Source organism: Eleginops maclovinus, chromosome 19, assembly GCF_036324505.1.
Source record: "Eleginops maclovinus isolate JMC-PN-2008 ecotype Puerto Natales chromosome 19, JC_Emac_rtc_rv5, whole genome shotgun sequence".
NCBI lineage: Eukaryota > Metazoa > Chordata > Actinopteri > Perciformes > Eleginopidae > Eleginops > Eleginops maclovinus.
In genome coordinates this window covers 16301554-16326268 of record NC_086367.1, presented here as the reverse complement: position 1 = coordinate 16326268, position 24715 = coordinate 16301554, and the positions used below count along the sequence as shown (strand labels likewise).

The window sequence follows — 24715 nt, the reverse complement described above, 5'->3', positions numbered from 1 at the left end:
ATGGGTGTGTGTGTGTGAGGGAGAGAGAGTTTATTGGTGGGAGAATTGGATGGTGAGAAGGGGGATAATTAAATTAGTCCTCTTCCTCAGTAGAGAAATGAAGGCAGGTTAAAAGGGAGGGATTATTATTTGTACAAGACTGGCCAGGGCTTTACACAAAAGAAACAAATAAAGATTGGAGAGAACATCTACAAGCAGGGGATGTGATAAAGGAGAGCGGGACAGAGAAAGAGAGCACATTCAAAGCTCTGCTCTGTCTGAATTAACCAGCTCTCTGTGCCCAACATAGGGCTCTCATTCCCCCTCCTTTCCCTTCCACTCTTTCAAATGAGTGTAAAACAATTCTAAAGATAATTGTTGGTGACTCTTTCAAAAGCTCTATATGCGTCATTCTCTCTTTCTACATGCATCTTTTGCAGAAGGGAGCGATGAAGCAGTTTGATACCTTCACCAGGACAGATGCTAAATACTTTGTATGTCTTAATTCAAGTTAGGTTTACAGTAAAGAAAATACAGTAAAATCTAAATTAATAAAATGTTGTTTGTTCCCTTAAAGGACAGACAAGGCATTGTTACTTTAAAGTTATAAGAAGAAAATGATCTAAAGCGAAAACAAAGCAGAAGCAAATAAAGCAAAACATTTCAGAAGAGTTGATCCTCCCTGCAGCCCTCAGCCACTGAATGGTCTCTACGGTTTGGTGAGAGGTTTCCAGTCAGGGAGCGATGAAGCTGTGAACAGCTGTGGAGTCATTTTGATAATGATGAGAATAATAAGCATGCAGACTGGCGTGGTGGAGCCGCTAAGGCCTGCGAGGCTCAGGGCTTTGCTGTTGCAGCTTCACTGCTCCTGAATAGATAAAAGTGATTAAAGCACTCCTGATTATCCCTGACCAATATGTAATGGATTTACAGGCCTTTCAATTAGGCCGTATTTGCTGGCCACACATTACTTGGGCTTTTGGTTAGGTAATCAGGGTACAGGGGCTTTGGGCAGGGGGTTGGGCACTGGTAAGGGGAGGGGGTTCAGAGTGCACGGGGGCTGCCTGACCCTCTTAAATTTGTGGATGATCCATAAGACTGGAACTCTAAACCAAGTCTACTTTCTCTCTTCTCTTTTACTTCTCCCTCCCCACAACATTGTCCCCTTCATCTCTGGGACGGGGAGCCACGTGCTCCGAGAGCAGCTTATGTGTCCTGGTGAGGCCACCTCCTTCTGAAATCTGACCTGTGTTGCAAAATCAATACAGCCTGATGTTCTGATAATGTCCTGACATTAGTGAGGGTGGGGGGACATGTGGTTCATCCCCTTTTACATGACACACACAGACAGACGGAGAAACAGACTGACACACACATAAATGGCTAGGCAGGAGAGAAAAATAAGCCTGTGCCTCAAACATAAGCTACAATTTCCCCAAGTAAACAGGATTAAAAAATGAGCAACTGATCAAGAGATGAATAGATTAAGTCTTTGCTCATTCCGGAAAAAAAAAGAAGCATTATATTGGTGTCGATAATTCAAATATTTATGTTTGATTTCAAGTGATCAGGATTTGAAAACCTTTACACTCACAATAGTCCATTGCTCTTAATCTGACCCAGAAAAAAACATTCTTCTTCAGGCCAAACAAACAGAGAAAATGTCTTGGATTGTTGGCCCCTCTCCCTCTTACTCAAAGTGTGCTGCGCAGAGCAAACAGTCCAAACTGATTAGATTGACCTGGTCACTGTGTCCCTGTGACAGGTTGCTGACAGGTGAGCATCACAGTGCAGCTGTCACTCACTCACTCAGTAACGACTATGTGACAGGTGTGTGTGTGTTTATACCTGGGTTGTTTTCTTACATGTGTATCTCCCCAAAAAAAGTAATGGCCGTGCTTACCGTGAGATGCTGGAACAGCCACGCCCTCATGATGTTAGTGGCCACCTTGGGGAAAATGCCACGCTTTTTCTGCCTCTTCTTATCCTTGTCCGGATCATCGTCATCTCCTGTGCCAGGAGATGCAACGCTGTTGTCTAAGCCATCTCCTAGACGAAAACCAAATCCGGGGTTAAATAACAATCCACTACAACACTGGCTCAGAATACAGTTTTTAAAGAAAATCCTGATCTCAAAATTCTCAGAGCTGAGACATAAATACAGACACTCAAAGCTGAGTTTAAGGCTTATGAAAAATGGATAAACGGACAAATACCAGAGATATATAGGAATTCAAAAGCACTGCACTGAGGAGTAGAGGATCGCCGCAGCAAAGCCAGTGTTGTGTAGTAAAGATATGGAGGTAGGGGGATTTAGATGGCCTTAAAGAAGGGCCTGTACAGTGAGTGAGGGGTTTACACGAGGCCTAGCAGAGTTGTTGTATACCCCAGAGCACGGGAGAGGGGAATAGGGGTTAATGACGGTAATGTTATGGTTGGACGCTGAAACACTAGGTTTCTCACTGCAGTTCTACAGTAGGCGGAGGAGGAAAGAGAAAAAAAATGGAGCGAGGGGACTTAAAAAAAGGACAAGGAGCCTTCAAGTACAGTAAGGGCCTCGGACTCATGTCATTAATTCAATTAAATTTGCATGCTTGACATAATGTAGAGCATTTTCTTCTCTATCGTTTGAAGGGAGCCAAAGGGGACAGGACGGAGTTATGCAGACATATACAGTACTACACAGGCATTCATAAATTCATGTTGCGTGCACAGACACACTCACATACAAACAAAACTCAAAGGAGTTGATAATTCACGGCATCCAGTGTAGACGCACGAGTACTAAAGTAGGGATGTGATTTGGGGTGGTTCATTGTTGCACTTCGATGCACATAATGGACTTGTCTGCCTCCCCCACCCCACCCCAAGCCCCAACTCTGTTAGTCCTCCTCTCCCACTCCCTTTCCTTGCAGCAACCCCTCCCCATTCCGCCACAAGATTAGCATGACAGGCCAGCGGCGGCTTCGCCTGCATTAATGTCCGTCAGCGTTTGATTTCAAGAAGAAAACATGCACATAACCCAGGCACGATTTCTCTTTTAAATCGAAGTTTCCATCTTTGTTCTTTGCCTTTTTCTTGTTCCTCTTCCTCGGCATTAATTGTGCATTAGCAAAAATGATTTACTTTTAACAGTCATAGTTATTTTTTCTAGCCCCCGGGCACAAATGCCTTGAAAGCCTTCCTTGAGGGCATCTAAATTATGTATCTGAAAAACTCCTCCACTAAGGCAGAGAAGGACCCTGACATTCTCAAAATTCAGACTTGCATGTCCTCCTGTTTTTGGGGAGGCATCAATCACAACCACCTATACAAGCCTTAATCTCACATAAATATTTTAACTAATAATATTAAAAAAGGGGAAAGAAAAAGGATCCGACTGGTGGCGTAATCAAATGCAAAATAAATTAAGAATACAAGGACAGCAGGGGCCCTCTCTTCAGACTACTTTTTCCCAGTTCTTTTTCCTCTCCCTTGTTTTTCCCTCTCTCTCTGTCTATCTTTCTTTTCTTTCTGTGCACAGTGTTTTCCTTCCACATCATTAGCGCAGAGCCACACGAAAGAAGAAAACATACAAGTGCCGACTTTGCGCTCCATGTGTGAAGTTAAAGAAGCAACAGCCCCTCTGAAGGACATATGGGACTGGGGACACAGACTAGGGGTGTTGTAATTGTAGAATGGGCATTCATTAGTGGCAAATGCCGTAAATCCCAGGCTAAGTACGAATCCTTGTTCAGGAAAGCCTAAAACAATAAACTTTGGTCTGGCCATAGCCCTACCCTGACTGTGAGGGGCTTCCTGAGAAATGCGAGCCAGACGGAAGTCAAGTCTTACTCCCCCAGTTTGCTTCCAAACTTCAAAAACAACAAGTAGTGAGCTGTGAATTTTAACCACCCTCCCCTTGTTTCTGTGCTTTGAGCTTCACTGAATAATGTTGATACACAGTTTGGTTGTTTGTTTGTTGCCACTAGGTTTTGTGTTGTTTTTCTAGCTAGTCTCCAAATTCCTCTCCTGCTGTGAGCAGTCAGGCTCATCCAATGGAACCACACAGTGGCCAAAAGGCTGGCAGATTAATTTTATTGACGTTTCCATTTTCACTGCAATGCGATAGCCTCCCCCCTGGCCAGGGCCTGAGCGACCTGTGCGTATTTACAGACTGACCTGTCACTTCATTACCCAGCATGCTCGCTGCCTCCTGCCCTAGCCCGCAAGGGTGAAACCGGACTCCAAGGCTTTCAGCTACTCTCTCCCTCTGTCTTTCTCTCACATGCACATGGATACTGTCAAGTGCGCACAGATCAGACATGTGGCGTTCAAGCCCAAATGCTGTACTCAGTATTAATAGTGTCTTTTGAACTAAAATATACATGCAGAAATGTGTGTATTCAAAATAGAGAATATAGGAAGAACAAATGTGAACAGAAGGTGAAAAGAAAGAAAGAAGGAAAGAAGTAAGAAAGTGAAGGAAAGAAGGAGTGGAAAAAGAATAAAGAAGACCCAACTTGCACAACCTCATTACATCTAAAGGAGAGCTGGTGCTTTGCATCCACCCCCACTCCTTTCTTATGAGCTAGAGAAGGAACGCTGCAGGGCAAATTGTCCCAAACGCTAATGGCTTCTGACTGTTCCCTGGCAACTCTGCCATTCTAACCTGTGTGGATGTGCACTCTGAAAAAAAATGGGGAAAGAAAAAAAAAGTGCAGGGCAGAGCAAGCAGGGGGAAGCGTCCCATCATCTGGCCATGTGACACAGATGGGGGTTGGCTATTAGGAGGCAGCCGAAAGGCCTAGGGGAGCCGAGGTGCTGGAGTGTAGCCCCAGGCACTTTTGGAAAAGCAGCGCCCTTGGAGACGGAAAAAAGAAAGCCCCCCCCTCTCTCCCACTCTCTCCCCAGTGTCTGTCTGTCTTCCCTCAGTCTTTCCTCCTCTCTCCTTCTCCCTCACCCACTCTATCAATATGTTGACCTAAAGTGCTTGCAATGAAAGTTTGTGCCTATTTTTATTCGCAAGGAAATCGAAAAGGTGTAATCAGGCGAGATGGAAGACAATGACCAGCCGCAATGAGGCCGAGAGTGAAGGAAAACACTCGCAAACAAACAAGCACCAAGTCCAAGAGCGCATTACGCTCACATACATTCCCTCTCTCATCACCAGTGGGTGGTTATTAAAAATGCATTCAGATATATCGCCCTGTGAGTAAATTGGTCTCAGGGCTGAGCTCATTAACGGGTTTGGAAAGGACTGTAAACACACTGCAACTCTGCTGATCTAATGCTGGCACATTCAGGGTTGCTTCAGGATTTCTTGCACAAACAACTGGTTTAGCACTGAGTGTCTTCAGAAAGTAAGAGGTAATTTAGGGGAGTCCTAATGACTCTAGAGATCATGCTTCATGTCTAGGAGCCACCCTGCCCCTCAGGGAGCCACTGAGGTCAGTCAGGCCTGGAAGCGTTATGGATATGGCCGCAAGTAAAGCATATTGCAGGTCTATCAGACCGCCCTCCCTTCGCTGCTCTACCATTCCGATAAACTCATGCATGAATGAATAATGACATGTCAATAGTTGGAGAAAATTAAAACCCAGTCATGGTTAGTTATCAAATAACACCCCAGACGTGTTGGTCCCTGTACTATAAGTACACCTACTGAAAAGCCTCTAGACAAGCTTTAGATGTTGTGTGTGTATTATTGTAAAGGCTGTGCAGCGAGTTTGCACTGGGAGGCTCTGGCATTTGTTTCAGGGTAATGAAGCAAGAGTGTAGAGGCAGTGGCTTATGGAAGCTGTGGTTAAAGTGACTAATTACAACAGACCCCCCACACCCCCTGTCAGCCCAAACTAGTCAGGCATGTTCACCCGAGCTCACCCAAATGAGGAGGAGAAACAAACTCATGAGGGTAGTTAGAAGGAAAGAGGAGTGTAAGGAAAACAGAAGCTAAGAGGCTCCTTTGGCCTTCTCTACCTTAGCACACCAAAGTGACCCTCCAACCCTCCCTCCAACACCCTCCTTTTAAACCACCTCTAGCCCTGCAGGCTTGGCCGCAGAGAAAGAAGAGAAAAGAAGAAGGGGATTTAGAGTCTCCCTTTTCCCTCTTTTTCTCCTCAACTTTTCAGCCAACATAAGCGGCGTTTAGCACATTCAGTCCCCCAAATGGCAGCGAATGAGAGAACCAGTGGGGGCTCCTCTTTTGTCCGTCTGGTTACCCCTTTTATTTACTCTGGATTTACGAAGGGGTCTTTGCCGGCTCTGGGACCACATGCTCTTGACGCACACACAATCTCTCTCACATACACACATACACAAACACGTAGAGGCTCTATTCACACTAGTGGAATGGCCAGCCCTCTGTGCTGACGGGGGATTACAGGTCTTCTGGCTATAACCACATGCTAGCAATATGCTCCGCACTCACATAACATACAAAACAGGCGAGTGCTAACGAGTAGAACATAATCCCTTTAATGATAAAACACACACTTGAGCATCCAATTTCTAACAGTAAGTAACCCATTGGTGTGTTCTTTTGTGACCACACACCATATGGTTAACTGCGCTCATTCAGATCCATACCGTAGATGAGGGCTCTAAACGGAACTCTTTTAGTGTGGCTGCACCACTGCAGCTAGTGTTTTACGCTGATTATTTCCTGATCTGTGCTTAAACAAGCAGCAGCCCCTTGCACTGGACCATAAAACAACAGCTTAGTAAACAGCAAGCATGCTGACAAATTGGTAGCGCTCAGGCCGGAGTCATTAACAGCCCTAAAACCTGTCAGATCAATTACAACAAACTCTCTCCTTCAGCAAGTCTCCCTGCCAAACTCAGATGTCACAACCCGCCTCCTCTTTACCACCCCCTGTTACCACCAGGACACTGGCTAAAGGTGAAGCAGAGAGGACATTGTGCTCAATTCTTCAATAGCCATGACACCAGGGAGAAATGAGAACAAACCTCCATCTCAAACACAGCTGTATCTGCACCTGAGTGCAACGACTGAGTGGTTCCTTTTGCATGAGAAGTAATGCGTAGTTGTCTCCCCCAAAAACACATCATTAAGTGTTCCCTTAAATGAAGTGGAATAAGAGCTTCTAATTAGATGTTTTTTTCTATGTGTGGGGAAGCGAGGCAGTCAGGCAGTAAGAAAGGCAGGGAGGGAAGGAAGGTGGGAGGTGGTGGTGGTGGGGGGGGGTGTAGTTGCTCAACAACTCCTGTACCTCCCTCCCTTCTCCACCCCTTCTCTAAGCCCCCTAACCCTGACATCAGGCAGATATCTCTCTGTCATCCCTGGAATGCTGGAGATAACTATCGCCTCTCTCCTCTCACAGGCACAGAGTTGACCCCACTGTGCACATCCCTACCATAGAGGGCGAGGTTGAAGCGGAGGAAACGTAGAGAAGGGGAGGGGAGGGGTGAGGGTTGGAGGTAAAACTTGTTTTTAAAAGCCAGTCAGGCAATTTCACCTTTAAATCCAAAATAGGGCTGGAGAAAAGCCACCCTCCCCTTACAGCCTCTCCCCTGGAGCCAAAAAAGAGTAGTTTGTCCAGAAGGGTGAGGGAGGAAGGGTGATAGAGGGGAGGCAGGCTGCCTGGTTACTGCCTTTTCTCCAGAGTCACTGACTACAACTCTCTTGATCTTTTTCATAAGATGATTATCTGCCAAACCCTTAAAATGTAGCACTGTGTGAGAAAAAACATGCACACTATCCAATGCTATATACTGAACAAAGTATTCACGTGATTAACCTGACCTTAAACAACTCATTTCTCATTACGTCATAAAATGGAACGTTTACGGTTGCAAAATGACTACTCATGCCTTTTCTATTCCATGGATATACGTGTGTATCTGAAAGCAAAGAGAAAAATGCTACTTTTACACATATTAAATGATGTCAGCTGAGACAAGACGCTGCCATCTTAAGGGGGCTGTATTTGAGGAGGGAATAGACCCAAAGAATAGAGATGGAATAAAGATGTATAAAAGAAAGGAGGCAGGCTGTTGCAGATGTCAGGACCCAATTTGCATGAATGGCAAAGGGCTAAATTGCAGGGGATGGGGGAGCTACCCTCCACCCCTTCACCCCACTCTTTTTGGGGGAACTAAAAGGGAGCTGTGATGCCCATGACTGCTCCTCACTCAGCAGACAGGGATCAGTAGCTAATGAAGGGCTTTGGGTCTCCACCAGACATTTCACACTCTCTGCCTCGCTGACAACTCCACCCCACTTCCCCCTACACTCCAACACTACTACTGTGCTTCCCTTAAACTCCAAATCGAATGGGGCTAATTGGTCTCACAGGTAATCACAGTTCATCTCTTGTTTCTTGATAAACAAATGAACTAACCTGCCAATGCACCTGTCCAAACCTTGTTTCTGTCCAGGTAGACTCTTTCCTTCTTTTTCCCCCCTTACTTAAGGGTACAATGGAGCTATTCTTGATCTTAGTGCTTAAAATTGACGCTACTCCCTCCATAATTTACAATTGTTATGATAGAAAAACAGGGCTGGGAGTCCACAGAGAGTCATGCCTACATTCTCAGGTTTGAAGCTGCATTAAATATTAAAGGATAGGTATTTCCCAAAAGTAAGCAGGGCTATGTTGAATTGAAACAAGAATGATCATTAGTAAAACAAGCTGCTTCCACACTTTTTGCTTTGTAAAAATGACTAAGTTGCTCTACTTTGGAAGGAAAATGTGGTGAAACCAGGGAATAAAGAGATGAGTCAAACCAAAAGAAAACAAAGACATGGAAAGCACGCAGATGCATCATATAGATCCATCTGCTAGTGAACATTGCTGTAAAACCCCCGGTATTGCAAGCAGCCATGTGCTGGTCGCCAGTTTTAACTGAATGTGGTTTTGTGATTCAGAACAGCTTAGACTGTTCAGGCAATGTATGACAACAGCGGTGATGCTCTACCCTCAATTACAATTCAAACCCAAACAAACAAACTCCCTGTTTTTAATCCCTGAGAGCATTAAAAGACTTGGATTTATTGCAGACATCTTTGCCACACCTGAAGGACAGTGGCATCAAAGTATATTCCAGCAGAGAGCTGAGGGGTTGGCAGAGTAAATGGATTTAAAGGTTTATAAATCAACAAGTCAACCATCAGATTGTAGCCTCTGCTCAGCAGCCCTCTCATCAGCCAAATGCCATGAAGTTTTTTTCTACTCGCTTTCTTTTTTTTCACACAAATGTCCTGGAGGCAGGGAACAAAGCGAGCAGAACTGATTACTGCGCTGCTGCCCCGCTCCGCCAGTCTAAACTCTGTTTGGCTTCCTAATGAGCTCACTAAAAACCCAATTCATCACCCATAACCCCTTCTCAACCTGCCTTGAAATCCCCCGTAGTGGGGGAGTCAAGGACAGTCCATTTACATGATTTGGGCTGAGGTCAAGGACTGTGAAGGGTGGATGGCAGCAGTCGGGGCAACAGCGCGACCAAGGTTATTGTGACACTAGAGAAACTTCCTTTGGAGCTTCTCTGTCGTGCAGTAGCTAAATGTATTCATTGAACGCCATTTATTTCCTTTCAGCCAATCTTTTTCTTTGATTGTCACAGTAGGATTTCATACTCAATACAGTTTTTACTATTTGTGCACAATGTATTGTTTTTTTACGCCTTACACTAATCTCCCTCATCCCTTACGCCCCCCTTTTTGCCCAATACCAGCGGTGTCCCAGCCTGAGCGGAGGAATGTCCGGCTTGATGGCTGCAGCAGCGGGAATGTCCCGTTCCAGTCAGCGTTCGCACCAGAGATTTCAAGTTTAATACCCCTTCGTCCCATCCCCGCAAAGACAGGAATTTGGTGGGAAGGGAATGTAGTGGGATGGGGCAAAGGAAGAGGGAAATGTGTAAAAAAAAAAATGCAAGAGAGGATATTGTAGGGAGATGACAAACAGCTGAGAAGGTATAAAAGGAGAAAAAGAAGGGAAGGAATATATCTGAATTAGGAGGTGGAGGATAGGATCTGGGTGTTGGTTGGAAGGGAGGGGGTCAGAAACATAGAGGTGGAGGAGGAGGACGGAGAGTTGGGGTGAACTCCCACAGTTCCTCATTACATGGAGCTGAAATGATCCTCCTGACACCTGAGCTGTAACCAAGAGATTACAGAATTGATGAATCCTTGGTTTAAAATGCAGCTGTTTTATTCTGCTTTAGTAATTAATTCTTTTTCCGATAGTTTATTGATTAAGCGTAGCCCCTGATAAAGTTCAAACTGAGAGAGATCCCTGCGGGGCTTTGGCTTGGCCTGCTCTGGAGAGTCAATGAAAACTTCCTTCCTCCACCTGCATCTCTCTCTCTCGGCACAGTTTACCCTCATAAATTAGTCAGATCTTTGAGGAGTGAGTATCTGGCTTAGCTAATACTTGCTTTGTCTGGCCTCTTGCTGATACAATGCTCTGTTATTTTCATACTATCACACCTACACAAATGTAGAGGCCCTTGCAACACAACTCACCAAAACATTAATCTTAAGGGGATTTTTTTTTGGCATACTGACTGAAATACTACATGTTCTCTTGGATATAGCTTTTTCACCTAGCAGCTGATTCCTCCACTTCCCCCCTCCCTCGCTTTCATTCTCACCCTAACGGGGAATCATCGCATACACCGTGAGTGCGTCTCCTTTCACAAAACTACTCTTTCATTCTTTTTATCGCTGCGTTTTTCCATACAGCTGTGAGTGAGTCTGATCAACAGAGTGTAGAGTGGGTTTCTCCAGGGAGCCAACTAGCAGAAAAATCAGATACAGCTTTACAAGAGAGTCAGACGCTCATGTCTTGTCAAGACCCCTCACCTACCGGCTCCTTTACAAGTCAATAACCAAGGCCCAGTGTCCTCCACTGGGCCTTGGCACACATTTGCCTTGTTCTATAGGAAGCAAAGGCAGAGGGGAGCCTACAGCTATGTTTTGCCATGGTGTTAATACTGGATAATTGAGCACAGTATTAGGAAAATAATATTGTATTTCTGCAAAGCAACACATAACAAAATATATTTCCACATCCTAGCTGTGCTGGGACACTACAATTATCCCCAACACATAACATGGACTCCTCTGCCATTCCTGTAATACATAGAGACAAATAATTGGTGACCCCGTGAGGAAAGAAGAGCCAGTTAAAAGCCTTTTTCAATATGAAGAACTAATGAAAGAGTGAATGAATTATGAAGGAAGAAAGAAAAAATATAATTAGAAGGGGGAAGTAGTGCTTAATACATTTACTCGAGACTATTTCCTTTCGTTAATGGGGCCGCAGCCTGCAGAGAGAGGGTTTTGACGAGGCAAGTATTGACTGTCCGCCCTGCTCCTTAAGGTAAATCCAGCAGGTCATTTCATTAAGGTCCAATTCCCTGGCACTAATTTTGATTTTAGGGGCTTGACAGCTGTTGGCAGTGGAAATTGCTATTGCAGAAAAAGTGAGAGAGGAGCCTATTACTGCTGTGAAAAAATACAAATTGAAAAGCCTTGGTTCACATTACTGCAACTCTGCCTTGCCAACCGTTCAAAATTCTTATTTTCTTGCATTCCTGGACCTCAGCTTTCAGTTTTACACAGCAATCAAATTTTAAATAATAGTCCAATTTAACAATGCATGCAAATAAAAACATGCCTGCTTCCAACAATGTACAGTCATTTGATATTGATTTACCAAAGATGTATTGGTTTTTTTATTTTCCAAACTAGGTATAAGCAATTCTCCATCACCCCATGGTCACTGCAGGCTGGTCCTGCAGTGAGATGGACTCGACTCACAATTCAGGCTCCTTATCTTCTTGGCTTGCAAGTTAATAAGAAGCATTAAAGTTCAAGAAGGAAGAAAAAAAGCGGCTCCTCTGATGCTATTAATTAGCAGTGCTCTATAGCTCTCAGCTTTTTGAAGCTCTCCATCTCCTTTTGTTTCAGTCTCTCTTTTTCGGAGCGGCCTTCGTTATTGACTTTTCAATTTTCCCCTCACATCCACCCCCTGCACTAGCCGTAGCACCAGTGCTTCTGCAGTGGTGCCCAGCCCCAACAATACCCCCAAGCCCACTCTCCGAGACGCTGGCTGGGGAGCCCGGAGAGCTGGGCCAGCCCTACAGCTCCCACCAGCCCACCACTCATTCCCAACGAGACCAGAATCAAAGAGAGAGGCCCTTAAAATATAACCATGGGTATAATGAGGGTGCTCCAAAGAACAATAAGCATATACACCAAAGGAGAAAGGAGAGTAGGAGTACAAAAGAAAGACAGAGAAAACTATAAGACTGCTGGCCTGAAAGTGTTCTTGAGAAGTGCACAACAGAGGGAGGATGAGAAAAAAGAAACAGAATGATACTGTGCCTTGGTAGAAAGGGCAAAGGGCCACAGCCAGTGGTGATGGTAGCCAGGGCCACGCATCTATCCGACCACATATCTGAACCCAAAACAACAAGGGGGTCTGCCGCATGCCTCTGGAGCCAAAGGGAGCCAAAGGGAGCACGACTAATTTCTGCACAACAATAGGCCTCGATGGGCGCCCACACAATGGCAGGTGCTTTGAATAGCAGCAGGGCCCTTGCAGCAGGGATCTTCTCCTCTCTCACTCCGAGGGCTTGGGCTCTGGCTTGTGTAACCTTTCATTTTCAGCCAGGCTTCCTTTTGACTCATAAAGGATGAAAATGATCTCATGGGGGGGTGAAGGGGGGTGGGGGGTGCGAAGGAGTAAGAGAAGGCCAGGCCTGTGAGGCACAATCCAGATCAGATCTAGGTTCTCTGTGCATGTTATCTGCCTTATTTTTCTCTATCTCTAATGGGTTTTTTCTCTCCCTTTCTTTCTGTATTAACAGTATGTCTTTCTCTTTATTCTGCTCCATTACTCAATGTTTCCACCTCATTTTTTCCATCGACTGTTGGTCTGTTGTGTTGTTATTTTCTGTAGCAGTTGTGTTTGTTGTGCTGCTGCTGGGCTGTCCTGTAGGCCATGGTGCAGTGGTAAAGGCAGTTTTCCCCCCACCTTAAGAGCATTCTTTCCGGGGTCACAAGGTCAGGCTTCACAGATGTCTCCTGCAGACACTCAGTTGTCTAAGGACTGCATCCCTGGGAGTAAGCATTCGTACTAAACAATGCAGCCCCCCCCCCCCCCTTACTTTGGAAAATGTTAAATGTTTTTTTCTTTTTTTGGTCTCCCTTTTTCCTACCTCTCTGATTTCATTGTTTTATTTTTGAATGAAGCTATGTAGTGAGGGCAATTTTTCCAAGGTGGGGGTTTTTGTGTTTAGATAAAGAGAGAAAGCACTGGTTATCACAAGATAGTGGTGTTTTCTGGCTGCTTTCATTCTTTTAAACAGTTCCCGTCTCCCTAAGTTTCCTGCAATTGTTCTAATGGGGCCTTAGTCATCCTTGCCTGATGGCGTAGGAAAAGATGCTTTTAAAGGTCTTTTTCTTTTCTCAGTGTGTGTGTTGCCATGGGAGAAAAATGAAAACATGTAGTAACTGTCTTGAAATTCACACAGACAGATACAAGAAGCCCTTAAGTAAGCAGGCCAGAGGCCAAACAAAGAGTGACCCTAAATGGACAGAAAGACAATATTGAAACTATAACTGCGTAGCCTCAATCCCAACAAAAAAATGTATAGAAGAGAACTCCTGTGCCAAATGGCTTTCATTAAAAAGAAATCAGCTCCTGCATTTCTAGGGGGCGGAGCGTGACACTGGTATAAGAGAGGAGATTGCAGGATTTAACATGCAAGTTTTGCCTCAGAACATGAAAAGTGTGTAATTGGAACAACATTTTAAAAATCCATGCAGTGAGCTATCCCTGAATATCTTACTCCTTTTCATCTCGCTTTTCCTTGTTCCTTTTTCTCTCTTCCCTCGTTTTGATATGGTGTTTTTGCTTCCCCCTCCAAACATCCTCTCTGTATTCTGCAAATTGATAACCCTCTAAATGAATTATGTTAAATGCATAATGAAGGTTTTCTCAGCTTCAGCCCTGCAGCCAGCCAGGATGGAGCTTCTCGTTTGGCATGTTTGATTCGTTTTGTTGCGCATTTAGCCCCAGTGTTCCTTCGGAGTGTTCACTGCTTGGGGCATGTAAATAAGAAATTATCCTTGCTGACTAACATGGCTAATACCTCCTCTGGGGTAATCAAAAATTATTAGACGCTTGCTTCCAATAAACATTAGGGCTCATGGCACTAACCACTGTCAAATCGCTCACCTCCGCCTGATCCCCAATAGCCATAAAATGGGTGAACAAAAGTGATCAGGTGTGGAAAAAGCACTCTGGCTACGTGGAAACTGAGAGACTGCGGGACTTCTATTATGCCTAAAAAAGCAGCCCTTGGCTTTAAGAGTCATTAAAGCATGTACTAGAGTGGGAATCAGACGAGAAAATGAGCTTATCTTGCATAATGCCCTCAAAAGCTTTGCATAAACGTGAAAGATGTGCGCGTGAAAATCAGCAGCAGAGAGGAAGAACTCTGTAACACACTTCCTTTATCATCCTCCCACTCTCTTGGATGGCGGCAGCATGGTTAAAGCACTACCTGTAGGGTATAGCTGCTTTGCTCTGTTCCAAATATGCTTCAGTGTGTAAACCCTGGTTTACACAAGGGAAAACCACACAGCAAGTGAACAAGCTATAGCTGGCCTTGCTAAGCCACTCTACTCAACCGCTTGCTGTCTCTGGGAGGGACCTTTGCTGTGATGTGGAGTTCGGATATTAGGGGGAGGAGAATTGGGAGAGTGGGGGTGGTGGAGGAGATTAAAGAGCCAAGGGAGACAGAAGAAAGGAAAGAAAGTAAAAGAGCACAAGGCCCATTGGTCAAACACAAAGGGGGAGAGAGGGAAAGGACATTTGAAGTCGGGGTTAAACTCCAAATAAGCACACCTTAAACGGGCCTGTGTAAGCTGGCAGTCAGGGTTTTTGGACTTTCCCTGCAGGTGTGCCTTTGACAGACTTGGCCTCCATAACCTCTCTCTGATCTAGAATGGGGCCTGGGGTTGGACACAGAAGAAACCAATGGCATCTTGCTGCCTCTGCCTCCCATTCTATGCCTATTACATTCACACACGCATGCTTAAACTCTCTGTAAACACACATACAGACACGAACACACTGCCAGACAAGGCGAAAACAAATCTGGTGAGGACATGAGCAATTGGATTATCACCTCTTAAGGGTGACTTCTTGGCTGACACCCTTCAGGCTAGCTTGCTGAAACAAGACAGAAAATTTCCTGGGAAAACACTCTCCCTTTAAAGAACTGAAGCACTGTCATCCTTGTGAAAACACAGCGGCAGCAGCATTAATGGACGAGGGAATGCCCTTTGGGGCACACGCTCAAATCCCTTTTAGACGTATTACATCAGACCCTTGTGCACTCCTCATCATCACCACATGCACTGGAGTAATCAGCAAAAGAACATGGGTGCGTAAACCCAATGAACTGATACAACATCATTGCACTGTGTCTTTGTTTTTGGCCCAAGCCTTTACATAAAAAAGAGAAAAAATCACTCCCTATTTTTACTGTCAAGAATACTTCCCAGCAACACCTTCTCTTTTCTGCTTTTTAATTTTGCTCAACTCACTCCCAGATAAGCCAATCTTCATCGACTTCCCCTAGAAAGTGAAGAAAAAGAGAAAAAATATCTCCCCCAGCTTTCCCTTAATGGTGCAAAACAGATATTCCCCTCAGCTGCTGTCAGAATAATCTGGGTAATTTTTTCCCTATGTTCTCCAAACATTAGTTTGCACATTAGGCTGACCCAGTTAATGTGCCTTTCCTGCTGTGTAGGACCCAGTTCCCGGCCAAGCTAGGCCAGGCAGGGTTGGGCCGGGTCGCGCTGGGGGCCTGTTCATGATTATGGACCAGAGGGACCAGGCCCCAGCCAGAACTGAGGGAGAGTGGAGAGGGAGGAAGAGAGGAGTGGAAACGATAAGAGGAAAAGCGGGAAAGCATGAGCTGCAGTGTGGATGGAGTAGTGGTGATGTTGTGGGTACAGAAGTATGTTACTGGAAGTGGAGCCGGCTCTACTGGCAGCCCGCATCCCCTTTGCAGTTCCTTTGCTTTCGGGTTTTTTTTCTCTCATCATCTATAGACTTTTAGAACGTATCACAGGGTCAGGAGAAACACAGAGAGACATAAAAAAAAAAAGGAAGCGAGAGCGGAAGGAAGGAGAGAGCTGAGGGAGCTGATCAGTCTCTTTAATCACATTTTGGACAAGGGCCAGGTAGTCTGCGGTACCAAGCGCGAAACAGAAATGGGTGAGAGAAGAGAAAAGTGTGAGGGAGAGGGTGGGAGAAAGAGAGGTGGAGGAATAAATGGAAGGAGAGGGAGGGAAAAGATGAGAAAGGGACTTATGGAGAGAGGGAGAGAGGGGATGAGCCTGAGAGCAGAGCCCCTTGAAACAGCTTGAAGTGCAGCAGCGCTTAAGTAAGAGTGCACATATGCCCACACACACTATGTCTATGTGTGTGTGTGCACGGTAGAGTGACAGCCATTCCCGTAAATGCCCGCGAATGCTGAATCCAGCAAGAATCTGGTGTTAGAGCAGAAGCAGGGAGAGATCCATTTTAAAACTATGTGCATTAACTATACTTTTCCCCATAGATTAAGCACTCCACATGAATAATTTAGCCTCTCTTATGCTAATGGGATCATGAAAGTATCCCCTCCGTACCGTGTTTTCTCCCCCTCCACTGCAACTCTTCTCAGCTTTCAACAATGGCCCTGCCCCTTCCCAACAAACCATCAGACAGACACACTGCACTGTTTTCACAACAGACACCTGACTAACATTGGGCTGACATGTAGTGACAAGGCTAAAATTGCACAAAGTAGCCTGTTGAGGAACACTGTGGCATTGTTATCTTCATTAGGAAGGTATATTTAGAGCTTGTTTTCTGTTGAAGTGCAGTTTACTTGCTGACACTGGCGGGAGACCTATAGCAAGTTAAAGTTTGAATAGGTTGTAATATTTATGTGATTACTGTTGCCATTGAGCCTTGTAAGGGGCTATGGTGGCAGACTACTCCGCTTACATTTTGCTGAGGTCCTGTGTGTTTTCTTTCAAGAGGGGAAGTGGACATATCCTGTGTGTTTATGTGTTTCTCGGCCTTTTTTTGTTCAGCCTCTGCCATCACACACTAAAATATACCCATGCACACATTCACAACGCATACACACCCTTATTGCTTCAGCATTGTGTTGTGGCGAGGTGGGGGCACTGTGTAAAAATTATCAGTGCTCCAACAGCTGGGAGTGAGAGCCATGAAACAGCAGGGCTTGGGTCTGCTTTATTGTTTATCTGTTGTTTATGGGCCAGTGTTCAGCTTTAATTACTACACTAAATTAAACTCTAACAGGCACTTAGAGGGAACCAGCTAACACATGCACATGCACAGAAACTCACCCACACATCCACACTATATATTTTTTCTATACACAGACACACCTCACTGATCACCCCAGAGCTGGAGTATAGGCTACTAAAATGCATCAAGGCTTCCATCTTGCGTTTAGCACAGACTCTGCTGAACATTCAGTTGTGGTTGCATTTCTTTTTAAAATGTTCCTCACTAAGTTTGGGTCTCCTTTAGCCCTTAGTGTAGCTGTAAGAAAAGCTAAGCCAAAGGTCTGTAAAACGCCAGATTCAACAGGCCTTGTTCATGCTGGCACTCTCTGGGCTGACACGGGGAGTCGTGTCCCCACCAGGAATGACCCCCCTCTGGTTAGCTCAACCACAAAGACCTTGCTTAGTGGGGCCCCTGGTCAGGGCCAAGGGAGCTCAACACACACACACACACACACACACACACACACACACACACACACACACACACACACACACACACACACACACACACACACACACACACACACACACACACACACACACACACACACACACACACACACACACACACACACACACACACACACACACACACACACACACACACACACACACACACACACACACACACACACACACCATCAAGCGCAGCATGCTCCCTTGGAGCCGAACACTCAAGCTCTCCCTCTCTTCCTCCCTTTCTCAGCCTCTCTCGGTCTCTCTGGGGAGTCTGTCTATCCGCAGAGCGTGGGGATTGTTCAATTGCTGAGAAAATGTACAAAATGCTTTCTCCTCCTCTGTTGAGCCTTTTCCATTTACAGTAGAACCGTACAGAAAGCCCCTTTGCTCACCACTCAAGATGTCAATGTGGATTTTGGTCTTCATGCATAGCTAATAATTACAAGTGTGGACTGGAGCTGAGGCATGCACGCACACACACACTCAGACACACACATCTACACATACAACAAGAGGGGGGAAACGTTACCTACCGTGCTGAATCAGAGTTGGGGATTTACAATTCATGACTGAGTGCTTTTGACTCTACTGTGTTTGGTGTGGGCAAACGTGCAGAGAATTTCATCACACTGCTCCATCACACTTTGGGTGTTTAACATATTACGGACACCTGCTTGGAAACGACTGCTAATTTAAGGCATGCACATTTATCAAGTTTAACTCCCTGCAACTGATGTCTCTGATGTTTCTAGATAAGCTAGCTTGGAGGAGCTCCAAAGGACTGTTAATCAAAATGAAGTGTGAGCAGAGCCAATGAAGTTATTGTGTGTTACCTTCTGAACCATCTCCCGTAAACGCTGAAATGTGTTTATCTAGCTAGAACATAGGGAGTCACTCTCTAAGAGTCAGTAAGTGAGAGTGCAGAATTTGCCCTGAGGGTGATAATTCATATTTTCTTTTTTTGGAGGTAAATTCTGAGAAAAAGCGTGAAAAAAAAGTCTGTTAAGAGTGGGGGTTGGGGAGAGGTTACAGATCTTAGTATTGTACCGAAACCTTTTTCATATGTTTCAGAACTTTAAACGGCAATCTTTACTCACAGCTATGAGCATGCTTCACCTTGGTTTACTGCTTGACAATAAATTATTCCACAAGAGGGGCGATACATATTTGCGCACTTGTTAAATAGTTTTTTGGCAGAGGTTCAGAGCAATGCTCAGTGCTGAGATACAAGCTGGAGATTTGTGGAAATGAATTCTGCTCATAGCAACCACCCTGAGTCCTGTATGTACATTACTAAAAAGGTAGCGAGTGATACTGATCTTTATACGCAGCCAAATGAAAAAGGGAAAGTTAAAACGTTTTACTCTTTTGCAATTGATCAGTAAGACTGCTTTACCATTCTTTGGAAAATTGAGTTCAGCCATAAAATCAACACAGTGATGTTTCTGGTGTAAATGTGGAGGTGTTTTAACACACTTAACACCTTTTAAAGACAGAAGATGAGGAGGAAAGTTAATGTTTGCCTTGGCAGCTAAAACCAAAAAGCACCGTGGGTCTCACGCACTCTTTCTCCCTCTCCTCCCGCTCCCATCTATCCTGTCTTCCTAAACTGATCCACATCGTCACCCCTTTTAACAGGGGCCAAGCTGTTAAAGACCCCATTACTGAAGTGAAGCACAGATTTCACATTTTCTCTGTGGACTTGAGAGTGTGGACTACAAATTTTATGTGGAAATGTATTGAGATAGGAGGCGAGTTCATGCATGAAGTGGAGTGGAGGAGAGGAGGGGGAAAATGTGGAGAAGTTGGGGAGGGAAGGCTCTTGTCAGAATGGAAGGGCCAGAGTCGGGAGTCAGCGAGCGCTTCAAGCGTTAACGTAATTGCAAGAATGTGAAAAATGAGGCGGCGGGGCTCCCGAGCGGAGCGAAAGGTCAGAGCATGCCTCACACAAAACAACTGGCTGGAGGACGGCCTCATTAGACCATTAAATCAGCTGCCCTCTCTCTTTTTCTGCTTCTGCTTTTTCTCGCTCTGCATACTTTTTCACCTTCTGTACTCTTTTCACCTCTGTTCTTCAATCTCTCTTGCTTCGTGTTATTTTAAATCTCTGCGTCTATTCTGTGATGCTTGCTTTTTTTTTTTTCATGAAACATTTAGCCCTCTTCAGTGTAGGTCAGGCTCTGGCCCTGGTTTAGTCCAGGCCTATCTTGGCCTGATGCACGGTGCTGTACCGTAACTGTCTTTGGCCCGTATTGATCTGCTGTTACTGGATACGGTGGGAAGAGGAGTCGATAAGTGCTCTGTGGATTACAGGTCACTTGTACTTATGTGTGTAAGATAATCAATAGGCAGTGCATTTCTTTCTCTCGTGCACCCTCCACCCCCATCCCTTCCTCGGTTGTTCCTGCAGCCTTCATCTCCCATGCTACTTGTAATTGCACAGATGAGTGCAAAATCTCCATTTATGCTGCTTCTTCTGACCTGCAATTATGCAGTGTTTTTAAATAATATTGTTAATTCCAGATATCCAACACTTTATTTCCTGCGACATCTCTCTCTCTCTTTCCTCCCTTTTTGTTTATTTTCCTTTTCTGGGCCCACTATGGAGGGGCAAAGAACATTGTGATTGATCCCTATTCTTATAAGTGTAATTTCAGTATACCTAATTTCTCCATTATGCTTATATTGTCAAACAGACATATCCTGTTGCTTAGCCAAGGCCTAGCTATCATCAACTAGCCTGGGATCCAACTAGTCCTGACACAGCCAACCACAGAGGTCTGCTGCGGCCCTCGGTCTGTGGTCAGTAATGTTTCGACTGCTGCTTCTGACTGAAGAGGAGAAAATGATTTAAACAGCCCCACCACAGACACACATCCCATCGATACGTTTGATCGCTTATCGGCAAAACAATAGTCTTGAATGGGACAAGACAAGCGGCTTCAGTCTGTGAGCGAGCCGTTATAAGTGTGTCTGAGTGTTTGAGCCTGTTTGTGTGTGGAGACAGCGTGATGAAATGTCATGCAAAACCGTGGACACTGCCAGAGGGTGCACACGGATAGACACACACACACACACACACACACACACACACACACACACACACACACACACACACACACACACACACACACACACACACACACACACACACACACACACACACACACACACACACACACACACACACACACACACACACACACACACACACACACACACACACACACACGAAAGGAGATCTTGCTGCATTCAAAACGAGGGGAAGGCAAGAACCAAAAAGCAGCCGTTGCATTTAATAAACAAATTGAACCTCACAAGGTTTTAATGCATGTCCTCACCTCTGAATTTAACTAACAGCATATGCTTCTGATGGTTTACATGTCAAATTTGATATGGACCATGACAAAAATACAAGGCAGATAGCTCAGACTTGCACGAGCTATCTGTACAACATTCAAATACATTTGTTTTGAAATGCATTATTACAGTTTGGCAGGTTGTGTACTAGATAACAGAAGGCTCAGTAAGACATTATTAGAGGCTGTTGTGTGAGCAAAGTTGATATGCTTTAAATGCAATCAGGAACTGGCAGAAACATAGTATTAATCACCAGCTTTTGTTAAGCTCTCTAAATAGATACATTCTGTAAAGCCCTTTACTAGGATGGTGTATTACAGTTGCTGTTGCTTGCTTTTGAGAGCAGAGTGATAAGCAGGTTCATTTTTAGGTGTGACTATGTGTTTACATGGACGCCATTCAAAAATAAGGATAATCCAATGTGCAAAAGAAGGGACTGGGACATGTGTATAGAGAGATGTGCCATCTATTCATTGTAGATCTCACATTAAACTGGGTTAAAGTGAAGTGTTGGCAACTCTATCCATGCATGGTGATTAATATGTCCTGCATGGACCTGCTCCTGCATCTATGTATGTTTATGTTGTCACGCTTGAGTACACAAGTGCATGTGTAAATGTGTGTGTGCATGTGCATGCCCATTTCTGTGCTGGCTCACCTTGTTCGCTGCTGTTGTCACCGCTCTGTGAAGCGTGTCCCCCGCTGGAGGGCCCCGGTGTGCCGGCTGAGTGTGTGGAGGTGGCGTCATCATGGTCTCTCCAGGAAGCTGGGTTCTGAGGTTTGAGAAGAGCGAAGCGAGCGTGGGATCCATCCATCCATCCGTGCATCCATCCACATTCCCCGTCCAAACCGCAAACCAGGAGCAGAGAGAGCAAGAAGGGGGAGAAGGGGAGGAGAGAAAGAGAGAGAAAGAAAGAGACCATATGAGTATACTGCAAAAGTGAGTGACATCTGTAAGAGTCTACAGATACTGTGAAGGTCCTTGGCCTGCTTACATTCTCCTGGCAAGCCGAAGAGCCCCATCACGTATTTCCCTGCTAGCAGACAATCAACGATGCCACTAAAATCTTAGATGAATAGAAAGTAACTAATGCACTAAAGCAGCTGGCAATAAGTCAAAACACTGTAATCAAAGTGTTTCATTAATGCATGAGAGAAAAATGCAGCTCTGTTAATGTGGCGTCTGATTTTGAACGTTGCAAGTGGAGCACTTGTGAGTAATTGTCTAAACACACATGGCAGAGCCCAGTGGAGTTCGTTTATACCATAACCAATTGAGACTTCCGTGTCAAGTGAGAAATATAGAGGTAAAAAGTCCAAACACACCACAGCCGCCATTAATCATTACCACTGTCAGAAATGAAAATAAGATATGACAGTGATTCTCCTGCTAATCTGCCAAAAATGTGTCCACGCCCACACCGACATACACATACGCCCACAGAGGCTTGCAGAAATACACTTACGCACACATGCTAATGACATAATAGAGCAAGAAGTATAAACACACATGCACACACACTCACTTTTATATATACAAACACATGCTGAAAAAAAGTGTTAAATCTCTGCTGGCTAACTTCAAAGCAATGTCCATAAACAAATTCATAGCTTTTTAAGGCGTCTTTCTTTTTTCCTTCAGTTCAGTTTCTCTCCTTCTCTCTTTTCTGGTCATTCCCTCTGCCCTGTCGGTGCACACAGGGAAACAGGATTTTCTACTGTACAGGAAAGGCTTTATCAGTGCCACATGAAGGCAGGCTGGAGGTGGAATTTCCTCTGCCATTCAGGCAATAGAGGGACAGACTGATCACGTCATTTACTATACTCGAGCCCATACACGCTGAAAAGCCTCTCACACAGAGTTAATGCGGCTCACAAAACCCTAGCTAGTCTTTCCCAATTTAACCTGTCACCTGAGCACGATGACAAAATGTTGGCGAGCGTAAGCCCAACGTTGTCTGGGGCCCCGGGAGAAGCGGCCCCTTGAGCCGAGCCCAAGCCAAACAAACACAGGCCTGCACCAAGGCTTCCCACAAACCTCAACCCACTTCTCGGTTCCCGCTATGTTTTTTTTCTCTCCCTCAAACACACAGCAACACATATACATACATAAGAAAGCAGGAGGAAAATGTACACGCCACAGAGTATTCCAAAACAGAGACCGTTTTTACCATTTTGTCTAACTTCAGTTCCTGATGAACTTCTTTTCCTTCAGCTCCCGCCAGAGAGGAGCCTGCCTGCCTGCTGTGGTGCCCCAGTCAGAGTGAGCTGTACTGGTGGAGGACAGACAGGATAGTGCCCGGAGACTAGTGGTGGTTTGCAGAGAAACAGAGGCTATAACACAAGCGGCTGCCGAGCTCCCCTGGGTGTGCGGCCCTGTTGTGCTGCTGCTTGTTCTGCTGAAGAGTTGATGCTGCTGCTGCTATGCCTGTGAGCCAGGCCCTTTTATCTGCTAAGTTTTTTGGGGAAGGAGGGCTATTTTCTCAAACAGCTCGGAGCTGAAAACAGCAGACAGAAACACACAAGGCCCTTCAGACCCTCCGCTCCACTCAAGGCCCTCTCAGCGTCAGCTGTTCACCGGATGGCAATCAGATAAAGAGCTCGGAGAATTGCTCAGAAGAGGGGTACGAAGACAGGGTGAACAAAAGCCTGTGCGTGGGTTTTAGCTCTCCAGAGTGAACGGAGGGGAAAATGTCCCTGCTCGATGTGGCCCTGATCACCACATGGCATACTTCATGGGAACAAGGTCTGTTGTCTGTTATTTTCAACACAGCATGCTGCGTAAAATCACTAATGTGGGAAAAGCCCATCAACCCTCTGAAAACAGTGTAATTCTGTCTGTCATGTGGAACAAGAAGGGAAGGAGGTAAGAGTCCCAGATTCCCAGACTGTATAATGTATTTAGTCAGAACTGGGCCGTTGTTGTTCCAAGAGAAGAAAAAAACTGGGTTCTACTTCCTCACAATGAGACATCCACTGTCGGCAAGATGCGAGACAGACCTGAAAAACTATGCTGGCTGCTCTCACACACGCTCTTGTTCACTCTCTCTATGTAACACTTGCCAGCTATGGCCACAGCACGGTTTTAATGCAACAGCTGAATCGATAGGACTTAATTTAGCTATCATTGCAGAGTAATGTGTCATTTTTAATGGTGCTAGCACTAAATTAAATTCAAAGACACCACAGCTAATGGTGTTAAAGGGAATGATATTTTGCTGTGATTTGCTACCTTGTGGGTTTAATGGGCCTGTATGCAGGGATATAGATAATGCTTTGTTGGTTTGTTCCTTATTGGGCAAAAAGCAGAGCGCAGCACTTTATATGACCTAATAATAATAATACAGTACACTCTACGCCCAGTGAATTTGCAGCAAATATCTTTAATGAAGCACACTTTCCTCTTTTAATACCTGCGAGTCATGTCTCATTCATAACACTGTCTGCAAAACAAGACAACAAATATCACAACAAAAGCGTTAACTTTCCACGCTCAACAAGGCGACAAAAGCAACAGCCTTTCCTACCCATGAATAATTTAGTGGGCCTCTCTGAGCTATGGAGGCTGCATCAACAGACGCCGCA

The 24715-nt window shown here is 45.1% G+C and overlaps 1 protein-coding gene across 6 annotated transcripts in view; it reads right to left on the bottom strand.

The window, feature by feature from the left end:
* Nucleotides 1-24715, bottom strand: part of meis2a (Meis homeobox 2a) — a 78092-nt gene that overhangs the window by 43274 nt on the left and 10103 nt on the right. For all 6 annotated transcript variants that reach the window (XM_063909185.1, XM_063909187.1, XM_063909189.1 and 3 more), the window contains exons 7-8: nucleotides 21789-21903; nucleotides 1883-2028 (exon numbers count right to left, since the gene is read on the bottom strand). In XM_063909185.1, coding sequence (XP_063765255.1) covers nucleotides 1883-2028; nucleotides 21789-21903 — 261 coding nt within the window. The remainder of the gene's footprint in view (nucleotides 1-1882; nucleotides 2029-21788; nucleotides 21904-24715) is intronic.